This window comes from Epinephelus moara, chromosome 3, assembly GCF_006386435.1.
Source record: "Epinephelus moara isolate mb chromosome 3, YSFRI_EMoa_1.0, whole genome shotgun sequence".
NCBI classification, from domain to species: Eukaryota; Metazoa; Chordata; class Actinopteri; order Perciformes; family Serranidae; genus Epinephelus; species Epinephelus moara.
Window position 1 is genome coordinate 19,391,694 of NC_065508.1, and position 16,744 is coordinate 19,408,437.

Below are 16,744 nucleotides of genomic sequence, written 5' to 3' on the forward strand. Positions count from 1 at the left end.
CAACAGGAGTTGATGTCAGGACACAGACAAGCCTGTGAGATGAGTGAAATATTATAACAAGCGAGTGCTGGTATCATCTTTCCCTCTGGAGGGATAATAACATGCAGCTTTAAATAAGGTCGACCTGCAGAGCCGCTCAGACATTCAGCAAGATGCAACCCTGTCAACTAGAATTCTGTTTGTATCCTACAAATTGGCAACAGTAAATACATTTTGTAAGAAAACATAATGCTGCCAAGATCACGTTTTTTTATCAACATAAAGAGGAAACATTGTTAACTGTCATATCTGGCAAGTGGCAAGCTGTTGATACAAGGGCTGAGACGATATGCTTATCTCCTGAATTGATACCATCATGATACTCAGGTGAAGATTCAATATGTACTGCAATTTCAAGTATTGGAATTCAATATTAGTTTGTTGTGATTTTTGTTTACTTCCTTAACACTAGACCTTGGTAAAAAAAAAAGAGTTACATCATACACTTCTTGAGAATGGGTATCATGAGACATATCACAATCAATCTTTTATTTCAGCAGCATTGTACACTGCTCTCTTTTTCTTCGTTTATTAGACCACAGATGAGACAATTCGTGAGCTAGTGCATCCCACAGTCCCTCTGCCTTGTTCCCCTCCACTATAGACTATTCACCAGGTGGAGTGTGGGCAGTAGCTCTGGAAGTTGACCTTTGGTTGGCGGTTCTAAGAACTTAAATTCACTCAGCGCAGACCCCAGTGTCGGTGCTTACAGCGGACTGGTGGCCAGCGGCAGGGCCGGGTCTAACCTGCTAGAAACTTTGCTAGTCCAGCAGTGAGTTGTAACGCTCCACTGGCTGAAATCCCTGCCTCTTAAGCCCTTTGAGTCGACACACTCTGATTCAAGACTCTAGCTAGCTCATAGACGTAGCCACAATGACGTCACCCACTGGTTTGTGGACTCCCATTTTGAAGCCAGTTTGGCATTTTTTTCTGTCCGTCACCATCTTGGATTTTTGGAGCCAGGACTGACCATATTTAAACGGGAGGATGGAGCAAACCCTAACACTGGCTGCTGACTTGTATTTACAGCTATTGTTAACTGTGATAATGCCAATGCTAATTTTGTGCTAGCAAAATTAAAAACTGGCTTAAAACCTTTCAAACAAAACGTACTTACTGGAAAAACTGAATATCTGACTCCTGAGAGGGTCTTTTAGTACAACCAAATGCTGATCATCACTTATTAAGGCGACCAAAAGGTTACAATTAACTTTCATGAACTGAAAACACACTGAAAAATTGACAGCTTTGGCTTCGCCTTTACTCTGTAAATCTGGGGTTACGCCAGATGTTACAAATGACATTTAAACGGGTGAGTCATATCAGAATTCACCCCCTGTACAGCTGTCATGAATGCTGAAATTAGCCATAGAGACCAGGCTGTAAACAGGTTTATTTCTGCTGTAAATTTGGGCATTTTAACACAGATGTTTGGAGCCAGCCCCAAGTGGTCAGTAGAGGAACTGCAGTTTTGGCGCTTCAGCGTTGGCTTAATTTTTCAGTCCTGGTGGTTGCCCCTCGAGCTACATAAACATGAACTTTAAGAAGCCATAGACATGAGCCTTTAGCTCTGGTTAGCAGGAGGCTAAAATATTAGAAACATTATCTCTCCATCTCTGAAACGTTTTGCTGTTTTGTTTCGTTTATTTTCAGACTCTCTGTTAGACTCTTTGTGGTAAGTCCGTCTCCATTTTTGGGTTGCTTTGCAGCATAGGCAGTTGTTGCCAAGGCTGGAAAAGCAGCTTTCTCTGCAGGATTCTCCGTTGTTGAATCACACTTTCACCATCTGAAGGGACGTACACACGCATCTGCATTTGTAGAACAGCCAATAGAATGCCCTCCCTGTGAAATGACCCGTGATTGGCCGAAGTCGCCTATCACGGGTTGGATATTCGAAAGTCTGAAAACGGAGCCAAGAAGAGGTGCAGAAGTCTAGTGATCTCTCAGACCACTTGAATTACAATATGCTGAAATGTTATCATGGGATTTGTGCCCACTGACGCCAAAACAAAACTGCCTGCCTCAGCTTTAAGGTGAAGGTTTAAAACTATACTAATAATCTTTGTATTGTACTCCTTTAATTTAACACATAAAGGTAATATAACTCAGGACGGAGCCCTGTAAATTTTGTTGCACCCTCCTCCTCTGTAATAGTTTAATGGCACTAGTGATTGGAGAATTAGCTCCACCCAAGTCCCTAGTGTTCATGTAACAGTAGTGGATGGGAACGCATGAAATGTTAATTAACAAAGTAACTTTTTTTTTGCAGATTTTCTTGAAATTTGGTTAAATTTTGCACTACATGTGGATGAAAGCCTGGCTAAAGTGCTCTGTTGTACACCCTCCATCCACTCAGACCTCCTCTCTCTGAGCAGCGCATAGCACATGAATCTAGCTCTTCCTACACTACAAAAAAGTTGCACTTCAAAAACCATTTTCACCTTTAAATGGAATCAGCAAAACATAGTTAAGCACGTTTTCTTGGAGACGTTGTAGTGTGAGAGAATCAGGTGCAAATGGAGCCTCCTTTTGTTAGAATCACCCACAAAATTCATATCCACTGCAAAAAGTGTTTTCCTCCCCTTCATCTGTTCCATCTGCCTCCATTGTTTCTGTGTGTGCAGACGCATATAAAGCTTTCGCTGGGCATGTCTACATTCACTTTTCTCGTTTGCATCGTTGTTTCCGCTCTGTGTGGAAGCGTTCCTGCGTCTGATGCTGATTGTTGGCGCTGATGGTAAATGTTACCTTCCGGGACAGACTGTGGGCTGGCTCAAATGACAGACACATCTGAAATAACAAAGATAGGAATCAGGCGAGGAGGAGATGAGTAATGACGGCGTGGACGGGTGATTCTAATTCCTGGCAATCTAAGTTGGTTTCACACAAAACCGGTTGGATATATTTGCATGCAGAGCATCTGCAGCACAAGCCCACATACAGTGTGCACAAATATCATCACACACACAGGAAGGACAATACCTGAAAATATAATCTGTACAGTAGAAGTTGTAGCACTTAATGTTGATGACGTTCTCAGTCTTGGCATCAACATGCTGAGGAAAGTACTGGTGAATATTTGTGTTGATAAAGCAGCAGTGGTCAGTTTTTGACTTGACGGCTGCGGGGTAAAGATCAAATAATTTAATCTGTAATTCTGACCAGCATTATGGCTGAACACAAAGATTCTTTCCATGTGAGCGTTGGAAACCAGGTTTTACAGTCCAGCACATCAGGTTACTAAAGGTTTTTGAATCATGCCTGTGTTTTGTTGTTGCATCCTGCGTTGTGTAATTACTATGATCACAACCTGACTGGCAGGTTTCCAGTTGTGATGCAGGCCATTCATCAGCCTCGGTGGGCCACAGGAAACAAATTCATTCACTCATATTGGTGAAGCGATTAATATAGAGGCTAATTATTTACTCTCAGAAGCAGGTGCAGTATATATATGTGTTAATATGCTGTATATGTGCTGTACTGTGTATGGAAGCAGGATTCTGGACCCAGTTTTTGTGTTAAAATAAGATAAAATAAAAAATACCATATCTAGAATATACAAAAAAACGCCAATATGTTACCATGTCTGTGTGCATACAATTTTCCTGTTTTACTTTGTAGAGTAGAACGTCAGTAAATTTGCATTCATTTTCCAAGGTGATAATACGAACCACTGAAGCCCATTATAAACTGAATCACTTTAAATATCTGGCTTTTAATTGTGTTTAACCAATTTTACTTCAAGATTTCCCACACATTCATTTATTTGGGGTGCACCGCCACAATATCTGCCTTGAGCCGCCACATTTAAATCTATTTGAAGCTGTGTTTCTCTCCTCCCTCCCTCTGTCTCCCTCTGGGCAGAGCACAGACAGATGGAGCAGCAGAGTGCCAAGTGCAGTGAAAGTGAAACTTACCCATCTGTTAGTTCATATAGTTTTAGTGTTGTCTATAGTTTTCCAACTTACTTTAGATGAAACCAGCTGCATTTGCATGAAAACTGCGCATTCCCAGGGTTCAGTGCTGGATCTAACCAGCATCCATCCGCTGCTTCTCCAGAAGAGTGCCTGTGCTGCATTCAAAGACCCACAAAAACCTTTGAGTTCAGAGAAGGGACACACACACACACACACACACACACACACACACAAAAAAAAAGAAAATGTGCAGATTTTGTGCACCTCCACACATTAAATTAATTTCTGTAGGAAACACTGAACTAATGTCTATTTTAATCTTGCTTTATTCATCCATGCACTTATATGTCTCTGTGCTTGTATGTGTAGACATACAGGTCTGTCTTTGTCAAGCATTTTGGTGCAAACCTGTTTTCTTTTTGAAGTGTTGTATAAATGAAATAAAATCTACTTCTGATTGTGATACTGTTTATGGTCAGCATCTTTTAGCAATAGCCTTTACCTCCCTATGCTTTATAGTAGTTTTCATGGTTAGTGACGAAGCCCCCAGTTCTCGCACCAGTGAGCTTTCTTTACTTTAATTACCCAACCCAGTCGGCAGAATAAATGTTGTCATTGCACATTTCTGCAAACCACGGATATATTGAAACACTAAAGTTCAAAAACACCGTTGTTAATGTGATTATGGGTTTAGGCATAAAAACTACTTGGCAATGGTTAGGAAAAGATCATGTTTTTAATTGAAATACTGTTTTGGGGGGCACAATCACAGCAATAAATGTAGCAATGTCTAGGTAAAAATAATTGCTTTTCCCACTGGAAAACCAGTGACGGGTCACTAAAAAACACCCACGTTTGGTGCCTAAAAAAGCAGCTGGAGAAACAACTATGACTCAACTGGTTTTGTTGTTTGTTGGTCTTGAACAGTGGCCTGAGGTATTGAACTTACATCATGTTTTCCAGATGTCATTGTGTAAGTTCATTAAAAAAACGAATTTAGTTCCTTTCATTCCACTGGTGTAAACGCAGTCTCAGTATAAGACGGCAGTCAGACATGCATATGAGGGTGCATTGAGCAGCATATACAAACGCTGTGTCCGACTGGTTCCAACTTTGCTGCGGTCTGAAACAGATGGCTGTTTTCTTCCTCCTCGGCAGTTTACCCAACGCCTTTCCCGGTGCACTGTACTGACTACGATTTAGCACCACCATAGCAGCATAATGCTGCAGTTGCAGTTACATATGACAAAAATCCATCAAATGCACGCTCGTTAGAAAATAGTGATTTCCAATATGACACCGATCAGAGTTTTGTTGAGAGCAGGAGACAAGAGGAACTTTGATGGAGGCGGCTGCTTCCTAATTCTCTGTGCAGGAAAAACCAGTCAGTAACAGTTCCACCTTGTCATTGGTACAAGCAAAGAAATCTCTGGTCATGCTTTTCACCATTGCTGTTCTTCCTCTGTAGTATTTTCTGCAACTATGCAACCAACCACAGAGTGGGCAGTCTGCCTCCTGTTTACTGGTGCGCACATGCCTGTACGTCAAGGTTATGTGTTATGTGTTTTCAGGCTCCGTCATTACATCATGTGGATGTAGCCTGAGTGACATAAACATCTTCCTTTTACTATTGAGCCTCTGAGGAGGTTAATCCAGCCATGATGTCAACACCCAGTAAAAATTAGTTCTCTGTATTTCTTTGGTGCAAAATAAATAAATAAGCAAACTTAAGGAGCAGTGCTGCAGAAGTCTTGTTTGCTTGCAGATACTTTTTTGTCTACAGATTACAGTGCTGGAGAATTCAGAAAAGGCACAGTGGCACAGTGAAAGAACAATATGGTGACTGACATCGTCCTTAAACCTTTTTATGTTCCAGCTTCTACAAAATAAAGTTCCTGCTGTCGTGATTGTGGCTCCCTTTGATCAACACCACGAACCACTCACCAGTTCCCCCTCGGCACATATGATCAGAGGGTTGTAAACTGAACTCACGTTACCTTTTAGATTGTGTTTTTCACATTTATTGCTATACTTTGTTGAAAAGCAAGATATAGTCATTCCCAATTTCATGTTTGGTAAAACACATTTATTGTGAGTAAAACTGCGATGACGCACCTACACCTGCCTACACAGGCAGAATTTAGCTTTTGAGATGGCAGCTATTTATGGAGCTCCACCATAAATCCCAGATTCTGTAATGAACCCTGGTATGAATAATGCAATCTGTATGGCAACTTTACAACCGAAAAAAAGCTGCAATAATTCTGAATATTGCTGGACAATTTTTAACTGTTTAATGACTCTGTGGCTGAGTCATAAACCACCCTCCCACCATCTAACACACACAGATATTCAAACACACACACAGAGGCAGCACACCATGGAAACTGTGTACAGGGGAGGATCTGCTTCCTCGCCAGACCTGGTTTGTGCACAGTCATAGCCATGGGGACCAGTTTCAGAGGAAACTGCTGAGCTGTACATCACCGGAACTGTCTGTGGTGTTGAGAGACCGTCCTTCCCCAAAAGATTACCACATAGGTTGTTTGTAAAGCAACCCATAGTTCCATTTATTGTTAGACAGCGACCTGTAATGGCTGTTGTAATTATGACTGAAGGATGGAAAGGATGAAGTCAGATGATGCACTATGAAGAGCAACAAAGCTTGCACAGGGAGAAGGTTGGGGTGGACAGATGTGTCAAACAAACACAGGACTTTGACCCTGGAGCCCGCTGTTTCTGTCCCTTGTGAAACCAGAACTCAGCACTCACTTATTTTAACTTGTGTACGTAGGTTAACTTATGTCAGGTACAGCATGTAACAAACATACTTATCATAACCTAAACCATTATCTTATTCCTAAACCTAACCAAGAAGGTTTGTTGCCCAACATAACCAAAGTTCACAACGTTAACCACTTCTTTAAAACTGCAGCCATTACATTTAGAAATGAGGACGGGTTGATCTCATAGAACTTGGGTTACAAAACACATTTGAGCCTTATAATGAAGTAACACAGCCTATTAGGTCTTAATTAGCCTGTCAATATTACTAATCCATCTAAATGAGCACTCATTAACAAGTTTTACCACAAGGTGGCTACTCTGTAGTGGGCTAATAGTGATTATTTGGTACTTGAGCTTTGCATCGTTGGCGGTGAAAGTAAAGAAATCTGTCCACACACTATTAAATTTACTGTTTTCTTGTGAGACTTTTACTTTTTTGGATTTAAAATCCATTGTTAGCAAAGCAAGGGGACCGCAAGACTAGCCACTGCTATTGAGGTTTGGCAAAATTTAGAGGAAAAGCCGCCATGCTAAAACTCGGCCTACAACAACAATAAATGAAAATTAAAATATAATTTTTTTTTGTCAAAGCCACACAGAGCCACTAGAGAGGGGCTAAAGAGCCGCATGTGGCTCTTGAGCCACAGATTGCCTACCCCAGTCAAAGATAGTCGAAGATAGTGAACATAGCCACAGTGACATCACCCATAGGTTTGTGGACTCCCTTTTTAAAGTCTCGAGTTCGGCAATTTGGCTGTCGGCAGTTTAATTTCGGGAGTCAGAAGTCAACATATGTGGGTGACAGGGTGGAGCTATCCCTAATGCTAGCTGCTAGCTTGGTTAGCATGGTGCATTTACAGCTATGGTTAACAGTGATAATGCTAATGCTAATTTTTACCAGCGAAAAACAGTCTTAAAACCATTTAAACAAAATGAACTTACCGGAGAGAGCTGAACATCCTACTCTTTAGACGGTCCTGTAGGACAACCAAATGCTGAACAAGACTTTTTTAGGTGACCAAAATTTATCAATGAACTTTCATGAACTGAAAACACATTAAAGTAGTTACAGCTATGGCGCCTATACTCTGTAAACCTAAACACTGTTGTCACTGTGGTATCAACTTGTCAGTGGACAGCACCTGCCTGTCACTCAAAGCAGCCATGCCCTTAATTATGCATAACTTCAGGTCTTAATAAAATGTGTGTTATGTGAGTTATATAAAAAAAAACAGTTATTGTGAGCGGGGAAATTAGCTACAGAAACCAAAACTTTTTTTTTTTTTTTTGTGTACCCGGCTGTAAACATGTTTACTTCTGTAGTGACGTTGGGCATTTCAACATGGGGTCTGTGGGGACTGACAGAGTGGTAACATTATCTATGGGGATTGACTCCCTTTTGGAGCCAGCCTCAAGTGGCCATTAGAGGAACTGCAGTTTTTGGCATGTCAGTGTTGGCTTCATTTTTAAATCACTTGCTGCTTGGTTGCTGTTTGGTTGATCTCCTGCCACCGTTCAAGGCACTAATTTAGGAAACGCTCCTGTGGGTCATATTAGAGAGCAGGAACAAATGACATATTTGGTCGTGTGGGTCTGAAGACGAAGTCGAAGCAGTAGAAAATATTTCATCTCTAGTGATTAGTGGAATCACATTGACATTCTGACAGCTTGATATGGCTCTACTATTTTGGACAAATGTCTGACATTCAGGGAAATGTTACTGACTGTCTCTCTTCTTCCTTTGCATAACTGATTCCTTGTAACGAGATGTCATCTTGGCTTTGAGTTTGTTCCCTCACATATACACACAGACGCGCAGTTGTCCTTTATACACCGATACATGCTCTTTTCCATGAAACATTTACTTGCCTCAGACTCAGATGCCTCTGACCTTTTAACAAAGGATAATTGCACAGATAATAAACCCTTTGACTTCAAAACTTGCATGTTTCTCCCTTTAATGAAGGCACATGTGAGGAAGCTGCTGAGGGTTGTAACAGAAAGTTAAACCTTCGAGGTGTTTCGTTCTTTGATTTCATGTACATGTAGACCCCCTTTACACATTGGATTAAAATGTATTGTGGGCGAATGGATTGCAATCAGATAGTGCTTGACCACATTGAGGACAGATTGTGACCTGATCGGCCAAACTGCCTGTGGAGAGACGCATTGCGACCACATTGAACACAAGCGTGAATGCATTTAGGGTTTCAATCCACATACAACAGCCACATGGTTGGAAATACTTAATCACATGTCAGACCAGCAAGGTGGCAGCCATTAGCCAGTTAGCAAGTTAATTACTTAGTTACTGGCAAAAAAAACCAGCAAGATAGCTTATTGATTGTCGAAACACTGGTGGATGGAGTCAAGATGAAACCAAGTGTCCGCTTTCAGTTTGGTCTGACAAAAGTATGCAAGCAAAACTTGGCAACTATTTTGCAACTGAGCCATCTATGAAGTACAGTACTGGCTAAGCTAATGGTGGAGAACAGCTACAACTGGTCCTGGACAAAGCTATCAGATCTCAAAGTTGACACTGGAGAAACATATTAATACAAGGTGTTAATCTGTAATCAGGTTAAATCATGTCTAGATACAATCTGGATGCAAGACACATTTTAATGCAAGCTGTAAAGGGGGTCTTAACAATATGTTTATTTGTACACCTTTTAGCTCTAGTTTAGTTTCTCTTTTGAGAAGTTATCGATCTTTATTGATGAATGGTTGAGGTTCCACTTTATTGTTAACACTAGCCATATGTGAAGACACTGTGTGATCAAAATCATTTTCTGTTTTCCTACAGGCCATGAAGGTGGTGTCCAAGAAGAAGTTAATGAAGCAGTGTGGTTTTCCACGTGAGTGCTATTCTTCTAAACAGTCACACACAATTCACTGTCTGTATGAGTGTTTACATATCATGTTAACTTTAAACTTTCAGAGGGGTTTCTAGTCAAAGGGTAGGCTTGGTGTTTTTCAACTTGGACCCTGTTTTCCGATGTTTTTGTGTCTAAATGACCAGTGGGAACAACAGTTATTGAAAGTGGTCTACTACTGAGTGAGACCGCTGCAACCGGAGGCCACGGAACAGGCTGCAATGTAACCACTCAGGGCACGTTTATGGACATAGTTTTTGTCCACTTAAAGTGCTTTGTCCACTTAAAGTGCTTTGTTTTTGCCTCAGGCTCAGGTTGGTATTCTAAGTGTCTGACAACATTATGGAAAGGGTCCCTACAGAGACAAAGAGTATAATCTCCTTTGTTTTAACCAGAAACAGCCTCAAAATCACCATCGCCAACTCACCACATTTGAATAAACAGTAATTTTAGCGTGTATAGAAGCAGCATATTTTCACATCCAACTGAATGAATTTAGGGGTTAATTTCTACCAAACCAGAGATGGTGATCATTGCAACAATGGAAAGACAAACCAAGACGTGTTTTGTGAGTGGGCTCCAGGTTGAAAAGTACAGAAATTACCCTTTAAATATATTTTTGGACAGTTTTGAAACTGTTTACATTAAGACATAAGAGCACTACCAAAACAAAAGCAGTCACATGTCTATAGATCATCATGTTGTATGATTGCTCTCACCAAGACTAATCTTGATTGAATGAATCATTTAGTTATGTATTTGGTTTGTGTGGTGTTCTGCAGGTCGCCCGCCCCCAAGGGGACCCAAAGCAGCTCAGGGAGAGCAGCCCAAAATCTTAGGACCCCTGGAGAGGGTCTATCAGGAGATTGCCATTCTCAAAAAACTGGACCATGTCAACATTGTCAAGCTGGTGGAGGTGAGAGTGTCCCTATCTTTTGGCTCTATGTTGAACAATAAATGGTTGCTACTTTTACATGTAGAAACCAATTAATGCATCAGTCCTGTTGCTATAGACGTACCCCTGCATTAATGCTGGAAATTAGTCAAAATACATGTGGTAGGATTTCTTGTTTGGATTTGAAGGTGGTACTAGAAGTTCTTAATCCTGCTAGCAGTGCAGCAAGGGGTCATTCTGATGTTCCCAGGGTCTTATGTTTCCCAGCTCTATGTAGCACATAAAGGAAACCTGAAGACAATGTTCCCTTGCTCTGGATTCACTTCGAGGTGTTCTATGCAGGATCACGAGTTACTGTTTGTAAAGACGCTCACCATGGAAAGTGAAAGTAAAATCCATTCCTAGATTCACTCTCATTTGATGTTTTGCCTTTTTTTATTTGCATACAATCTGGCACCTGGTAGCTAACTTTTTATAAAGCCCCAACCTCACCTGAGCGCCCCTAAACACCCTGAACACAGAAAATAAAAAGAAAATAATAAAATCCAGGCAGAGGGCAGAGTCTCTGCAGATAAATACACCACCACACACTGAGGGCAGGTCATAAGTGATCAATGAGAGGGATTACTTCTTTATGTATTTATACATTATTTCATATGAAAATATTGCATAGTATATCTTAAGTATGACATGGGTTTGAGTGAGGCTAGGGGACTGTAATTCTGACTTTGAGAGGCGTAACATTGCACTGGTACAGGTCTTAGTCTTGATAATAGTCACTCTTTTTGTATGGACAACTCCCAAACATATTTCAACCCTTAATTTAAAATAAGAAGAATTGGTGAACCAATTAATAAACCAATTAAAAGAGAGGAAAAAGAAAAAAAAAATTAGAAAATTAGAAATTCAAGGGTTAGGAAATCAATAGTTGGTGATTATTGCCATTGCCAAACAGGTTAAGATTAGTAAAGAGGTGTAGGGTCAGGATATGGCTCCTATATGCTTAATGTTGGACACATCTCTGTGTGGAGCGTTGTGTTCGTACTCTGTGTTCATTCCGTCCGTATTTGCAAAGTTGAAGCCAGATACGACCGTAGGGAGATGAGGAAGAAATTTAAATAGTGGTAGAGCAGAACATATTGGTAATATATAGTGAAATTTGTGAGATGAATTCTCCATCCACATGTCGGGATGTAATTATTGGCTACACAGACCACAGCTGTCTACAACACTGCCTCCATTTAAAGGAACAATATAATGACCTTGGTTGTATGTATGCCATCATAAAGGACGCATGGAAGTATGGGGGCAGTGACGCTCGCATCGTTTGAAATGGACTTATCTTTTTTCGTATGTAAAAGGAGTATAAATGAGCCTTTAGAGTCAGAACGCTCCAACAATCAGCCATCTTCATCTCCAAAGGTCAGGCTTAATATTTATGAAACATTTTAACTTGAAACGAGTCAAATTTGACGTAGTCACAATAGGAAGGTTGATGTGTGTTAACAGAATATTGAACTGTGGAATCCAGGTGGCCCAATTCAACTCAGTTTTAAACCTTTGACGCGTCAATGCAATAATTTTGTTGGTACTTTTATACTGTGACTGTACTTGTGAGGAAGTAATGTTTTCTTTTGTATGTAGGACTTTAGGAGGCACTGTTTCTTTTTGAGAACGTAAATGTATTTTCCGTTTTGTTGATATTTGGAGATAAATAATAAATGGTGTCTTGCTGTTTGGAAATGTTTCAGTGATAACAGCAAGTGGACATCCACAGCGGGTTTAAATCCATTGTGGTCAGGATTATCCTTTACCACTCTGTCTTCAGAGAACTTTCCTCTCTGTGTACTCCGACTCACACTCACACTTTGTATTCTTGTCCTATCAGTTTATGTCAGACCAAAAAGGTGGATAAACCCTGCGCTGCCAGGAAACAGGTGTGGAAAATGAGATAGATTTACCCTCCAGCACATCTATCACACCTCTGTCACTGAATCTTCATAATGTTTCGGCGACATGTTCCGTAAAAACAAAGCCTCCGACCTGTAAATAGATTCTTATATTCACAACAGCCAGCGGTCTCAAACTTGGGTCGAGTTAGTGACTTCTGAAGATGGATAGACTTTTCTGCAGAGGAGGTTGTTTATGAAAGATGATAGCCCATTTTGAAGACGTGACTCAAGATGCCCCGCCGTTCCCTTGCGATATCATCAGAGTGTTTTTCAATCTTGGGCAGATGGCGGGGGCACTGCCGTCGTTGTCAGGAGTCAAGCTCAGGGAGTCAGTCGCTGGGAAAGCTGTCTGGCTTGCTCAGGTGTAGAGTGTGCCAGAAATACAGAGTTTTTAAGCAAGAGCTGCCTGTGCTCACACACACACACTTGTCTCTTCCCTTCCTTGTCCACCCTCACTCTCGCTCTCATAACAGGCGTATGTGGGCAACGGGAAAACATGCCTTCCTCCTCTCCATCTCTCTCTGTTCATCCATTTAAATGGGCTGTGCTCCGGTCAGGATCATATTCATTACGGCTTTCCAACTGATTCCAGTGAGGCTGCAGTCCAGTCCATCTAATTAGAAATAGACTTTTGAAACATGAAAGCCGACGCCAAGTGGAACAGATTTAAGCTGATGAAAGTGATATGGTCATTTGTCACAGAAGGTTGGGAAAAGGCCGACCCTGTACTCACCAAGGCGTGCAGTTGTTTTGAGAGCAGATGCTTCAAAGGCCCAAGCTCAATTCATGTGATTTCCCCTTAAATCAAGATGCCCTTTTAATGCATCCTCTACACTGCATTAGTCAACAGCTACAAATAAGATTAGTACATCTGTGATTCTTTGCACTCTGCACACAACAGCTCATTTACTGTTTAAAGCTTTCGGCACTTTTACTTAAAACAAAGGGAGAAAAATGAAGCATGGTGCAAACAGAGCAGTATTTATTTAAGTGTGTAAGATGTTCGGAGCAAACATTCACCTATTGACTGTTTGACGGTTTAAAACTAATGTGAGTTAACAGTCTTCCTGATGCTTCAGAGGAGATTTTCTGCCCTTGTGTTTTCAGCACTGTGTGTCCTTGGCAGATGTTTACCTTCTCTGGGTGATTTAAATTCACAGGGATGTTGTATTTAAAGCAACCGCGTGTCTCTGGGTTTGTGGGAGCTGTGAGCAGTAACCTTGCAGTAGGGCTGCACAATATATTATTTTTTTAATCGTCATTGTGATGTCAACTTGCAAGATAAACACATTTTTAGTTATTTGAAAGAATGTATCAGTAGAAAACTGCACTTTAAAATGTAACGGCCATTCTGTTTTTTATTGGTGCCTTTCGTGTCCAGTTCAGTAATATCGTTATTTCAATACTCAACAGCGTTACCGCATACTTTCCTCGTGTCGTGCAGCCCTACCTTATATCTATATATATGCAGAGATTGTAGGTAATGTTCAGTTTGGCCGGGGAGGCCTGGGAGGCCTGGGGTTTGGCTCAGGCAAAACGGTATGGAATAAAGCAGGTCTCAAAGATAAAAGAAAGCTGGTTGTGGAACAGATATGTAGACAGGAGGAGATATTAAGGGGTGCAAAGGTAGTGGCCCAGGCTAAGCAGGGACAGTGGTTGAATTGGGAAAGTGTAGAGAAGAGGAAGCTTAGTTGGAGGGACCTAGTTGGAGTGTCTCGCTCCTGGGGGAACTCGGGGTGCGGGGACAGAGTTTGAGGAAGACAGTGAAGGAAACGTCAGATGAAGCAGCCAGAGCTAGTCAGTGGATCTGGATGAGAAAAAATAATGTCAGTTGGGGGTCAGCAGGGGGAACTACTAAGCAGGGTACATAACTCATTGAGATCAGGTGGAGAGATCCACCAATTTGTCCTCTCAGGAGAAAATCCAGGAAGAGGTAGGTTATTTAAGTGTGGGAGTGGGCTACTTGAATCCCTTTGCTGCAAGGTGAATGTGTTTGCTGATCCTGTGAGTGTATCTATCTCCTTTAACTTTAGCTTATATTGGAGTTATGATATGTGGTGTGAAATAGAGTATGGTGAATGTGCTAGGAAAGGTAGTATCAGCACTGTCTCTACCTGGAGCTCGCATGAAAGGAGCTTGGGTTTGTTGAAGGTGGCAGTGCTGTTTGGGCTGAGAAAGCCATGTGTAAGTAAGGTAAAGGAGGTTGTTGGGTTGGTGCAGGGAGCAGTGAGACCTGGCATTAGGGGAGTGTCTCTGGGACACCAGAGAAGCCTCCTGGAGGTGTCGTGGGACCAACTAGACGAAACGCTGGTGAAAGGAGGTTCCCACCTGATGACCCCAAAGACATGTTGGTTATCACTGCTCACTGGTCTGTATAGTTAAGCCTTGCCATAATAGCTTATCATAGGGCTTAGTAGGTTATTCACTGAGTGCTGACCCTTTATCTAGAGCACAAATTTCTTGTGTTTATTTGAATTGAATATAGCACATTTTACAAATCACAGGGATTACCAAAGTGCTGTACAGAACAAAATACGTGCACAAAAATAGCTAAAAACATAAACACAGAAACAAAGAAACACAAGCATCTAGTCAACAGCCAGAAAAGACTGGGCAAAAGACCACAAAACTCTCAGTTTGAATTAAAAGCCAAGGTGTAAAGGTGGGTTTTTCGACGAGATTTAAAAGATTCGAGGGTGGGGGCCAATCTGACGTGGGATGGAAGTGCATTCCACAATTTAGGTGCTGCAACTGAAAAAGCACAGTCACCTCTGGTTTTCAATTTTGTCATAAGGACCTCAAGTTGCAGCTGGTCAGAGGAGCGCAATGACCTAAGGGGAGTCTTAGCATGAATAATATCACAGAGGTACTGAGGCGCCAGACCATGTATCGATTTGAAAGCGAACAATAAGATTTTGAAATCAATTCTGAAGCGAACAGGGAGCCAGTGGAGAAAGCCAGAATCTGAGTGATATGGTCATACTTGCAGGTTACAGTTAGTAGTCGCGCCGCAGCATTCTGAACCAACTGCAAACGTGCAACAGAGGCTTGGTTTAAACCAGCATAAAGTGCGTTGCAGTAGTCCAGTCGTGTTGAAATAAAAGCATGTATCACTCGTTCAAAATCATTAAAAGACAACACAGATTTAATTTGAGCAAGAAGCCTCAAATGATAAAAACTGGAACTAACCACCACATTTATCTGCTTGTCAAATTTAAAAGCATTGTCCATTTTGACACCAAGATTTGAGACCATGAGTTTGACATAGGGTTGCAGGGAACCTAGGTCTAGAGGGGGGACACTGGTGCCACTGGGTCCAAACACTATGGGTCTCATTCATGAAACGTGAGCAGAAGGAATTTGTGTGTAAACTGTTCGCAGACGGAAATTTACGTGCATGTCCGCATTCATCAATATTTTAGTAGCTCCGATCTTTTCGTAGCTACTAAAAAACTCTACTCCTGCTCCTGACCACTCGTAGTGCTTGTGTAAATTTAGTAAAGCGCATAAATATTGCTATAACTCGTATTGCGCTCTGTTATGTACACAAAACACAGATGCCTTTGAAACACGCAATCTAAACATGACAAAATATTAAAAATATAACACATTTAGTTAAATTAGTTGGCCATTAGCAGGTTTAAGATCCAGATTAGGTTCATGATTGTGAATTATCTATGTAAATCGACTCAATAGATTCCATGTTCTTTCTACATGTTGAATGATGATAATAAAAATATCCGTAAGGACAGCCGGATCACAGCCTCTTCGGCCTCGGTGCCTGGGTTCAGCAGGGGCAGCAGGTTTTTTTTTTTGTTTTGTTTTTTGGCTTTTTGATCATTTGAATGAATAAATCTGATTTGAAAAATGTTTAATTTACGTTGTATAAAACAAAGCTTTAGGCTATTGAGGTTCAAATAATTTGAAGACAGTGCATACAAAACTGCTGTAGGCTATATGTTATCCGTATCATTTGTTAAAATAAATATTAAATAGCTCTACATTCCGACAGCCATCACTGATTTAGAGTTTATCCATCACGCACAAAACATCTCTGGTTTCCCGTTCCCACTTCATTCAAAACCCCACAAATGAATCTTCTGTTTGTTTGGTGACTGCTGTATTTTTTTGTGTGTGTGCTTATGCGTTTCTTTGCCTCCAGTTTCATATCAAACCATTTACGCTTCACCTCTGACATGGTTCTTTGTACTACGGAGACAACATTAACAGCATCTGTTACCTCCCTCCAGGCCTTCGCTTTGCCTGTCCCTGTCACAC

General features: G+C 41.2%; 1 protein-coding gene across 4 annotated transcripts in view; it reads left to right on the forward strand.

Moving 5' to 3' along the window:
- camkk1a (calcium/calmodulin-dependent protein kinase kinase 1, alpha a) overlaps positions 1–16,744 on the forward strand; it is a 128,037-nt gene that overhangs the window by 50,565 nt on the left and 60,728 nt on the right. For all 4 annotated transcript variants that reach the window (XM_050038147.1, XM_050038132.1, XM_050038140.1 and 1 more), the window contains 2 exons: positions 9,550–9,601; positions 10,402–10,535. In XM_050038147.1, the coding sequence (XP_049894104.1) occupies positions 9,550–9,601; positions 10,402–10,535 (186 nt within the window). The remainder of the gene's footprint in view (positions 1–9,549; positions 9,602–10,401; positions 10,536–16,744) is intronic.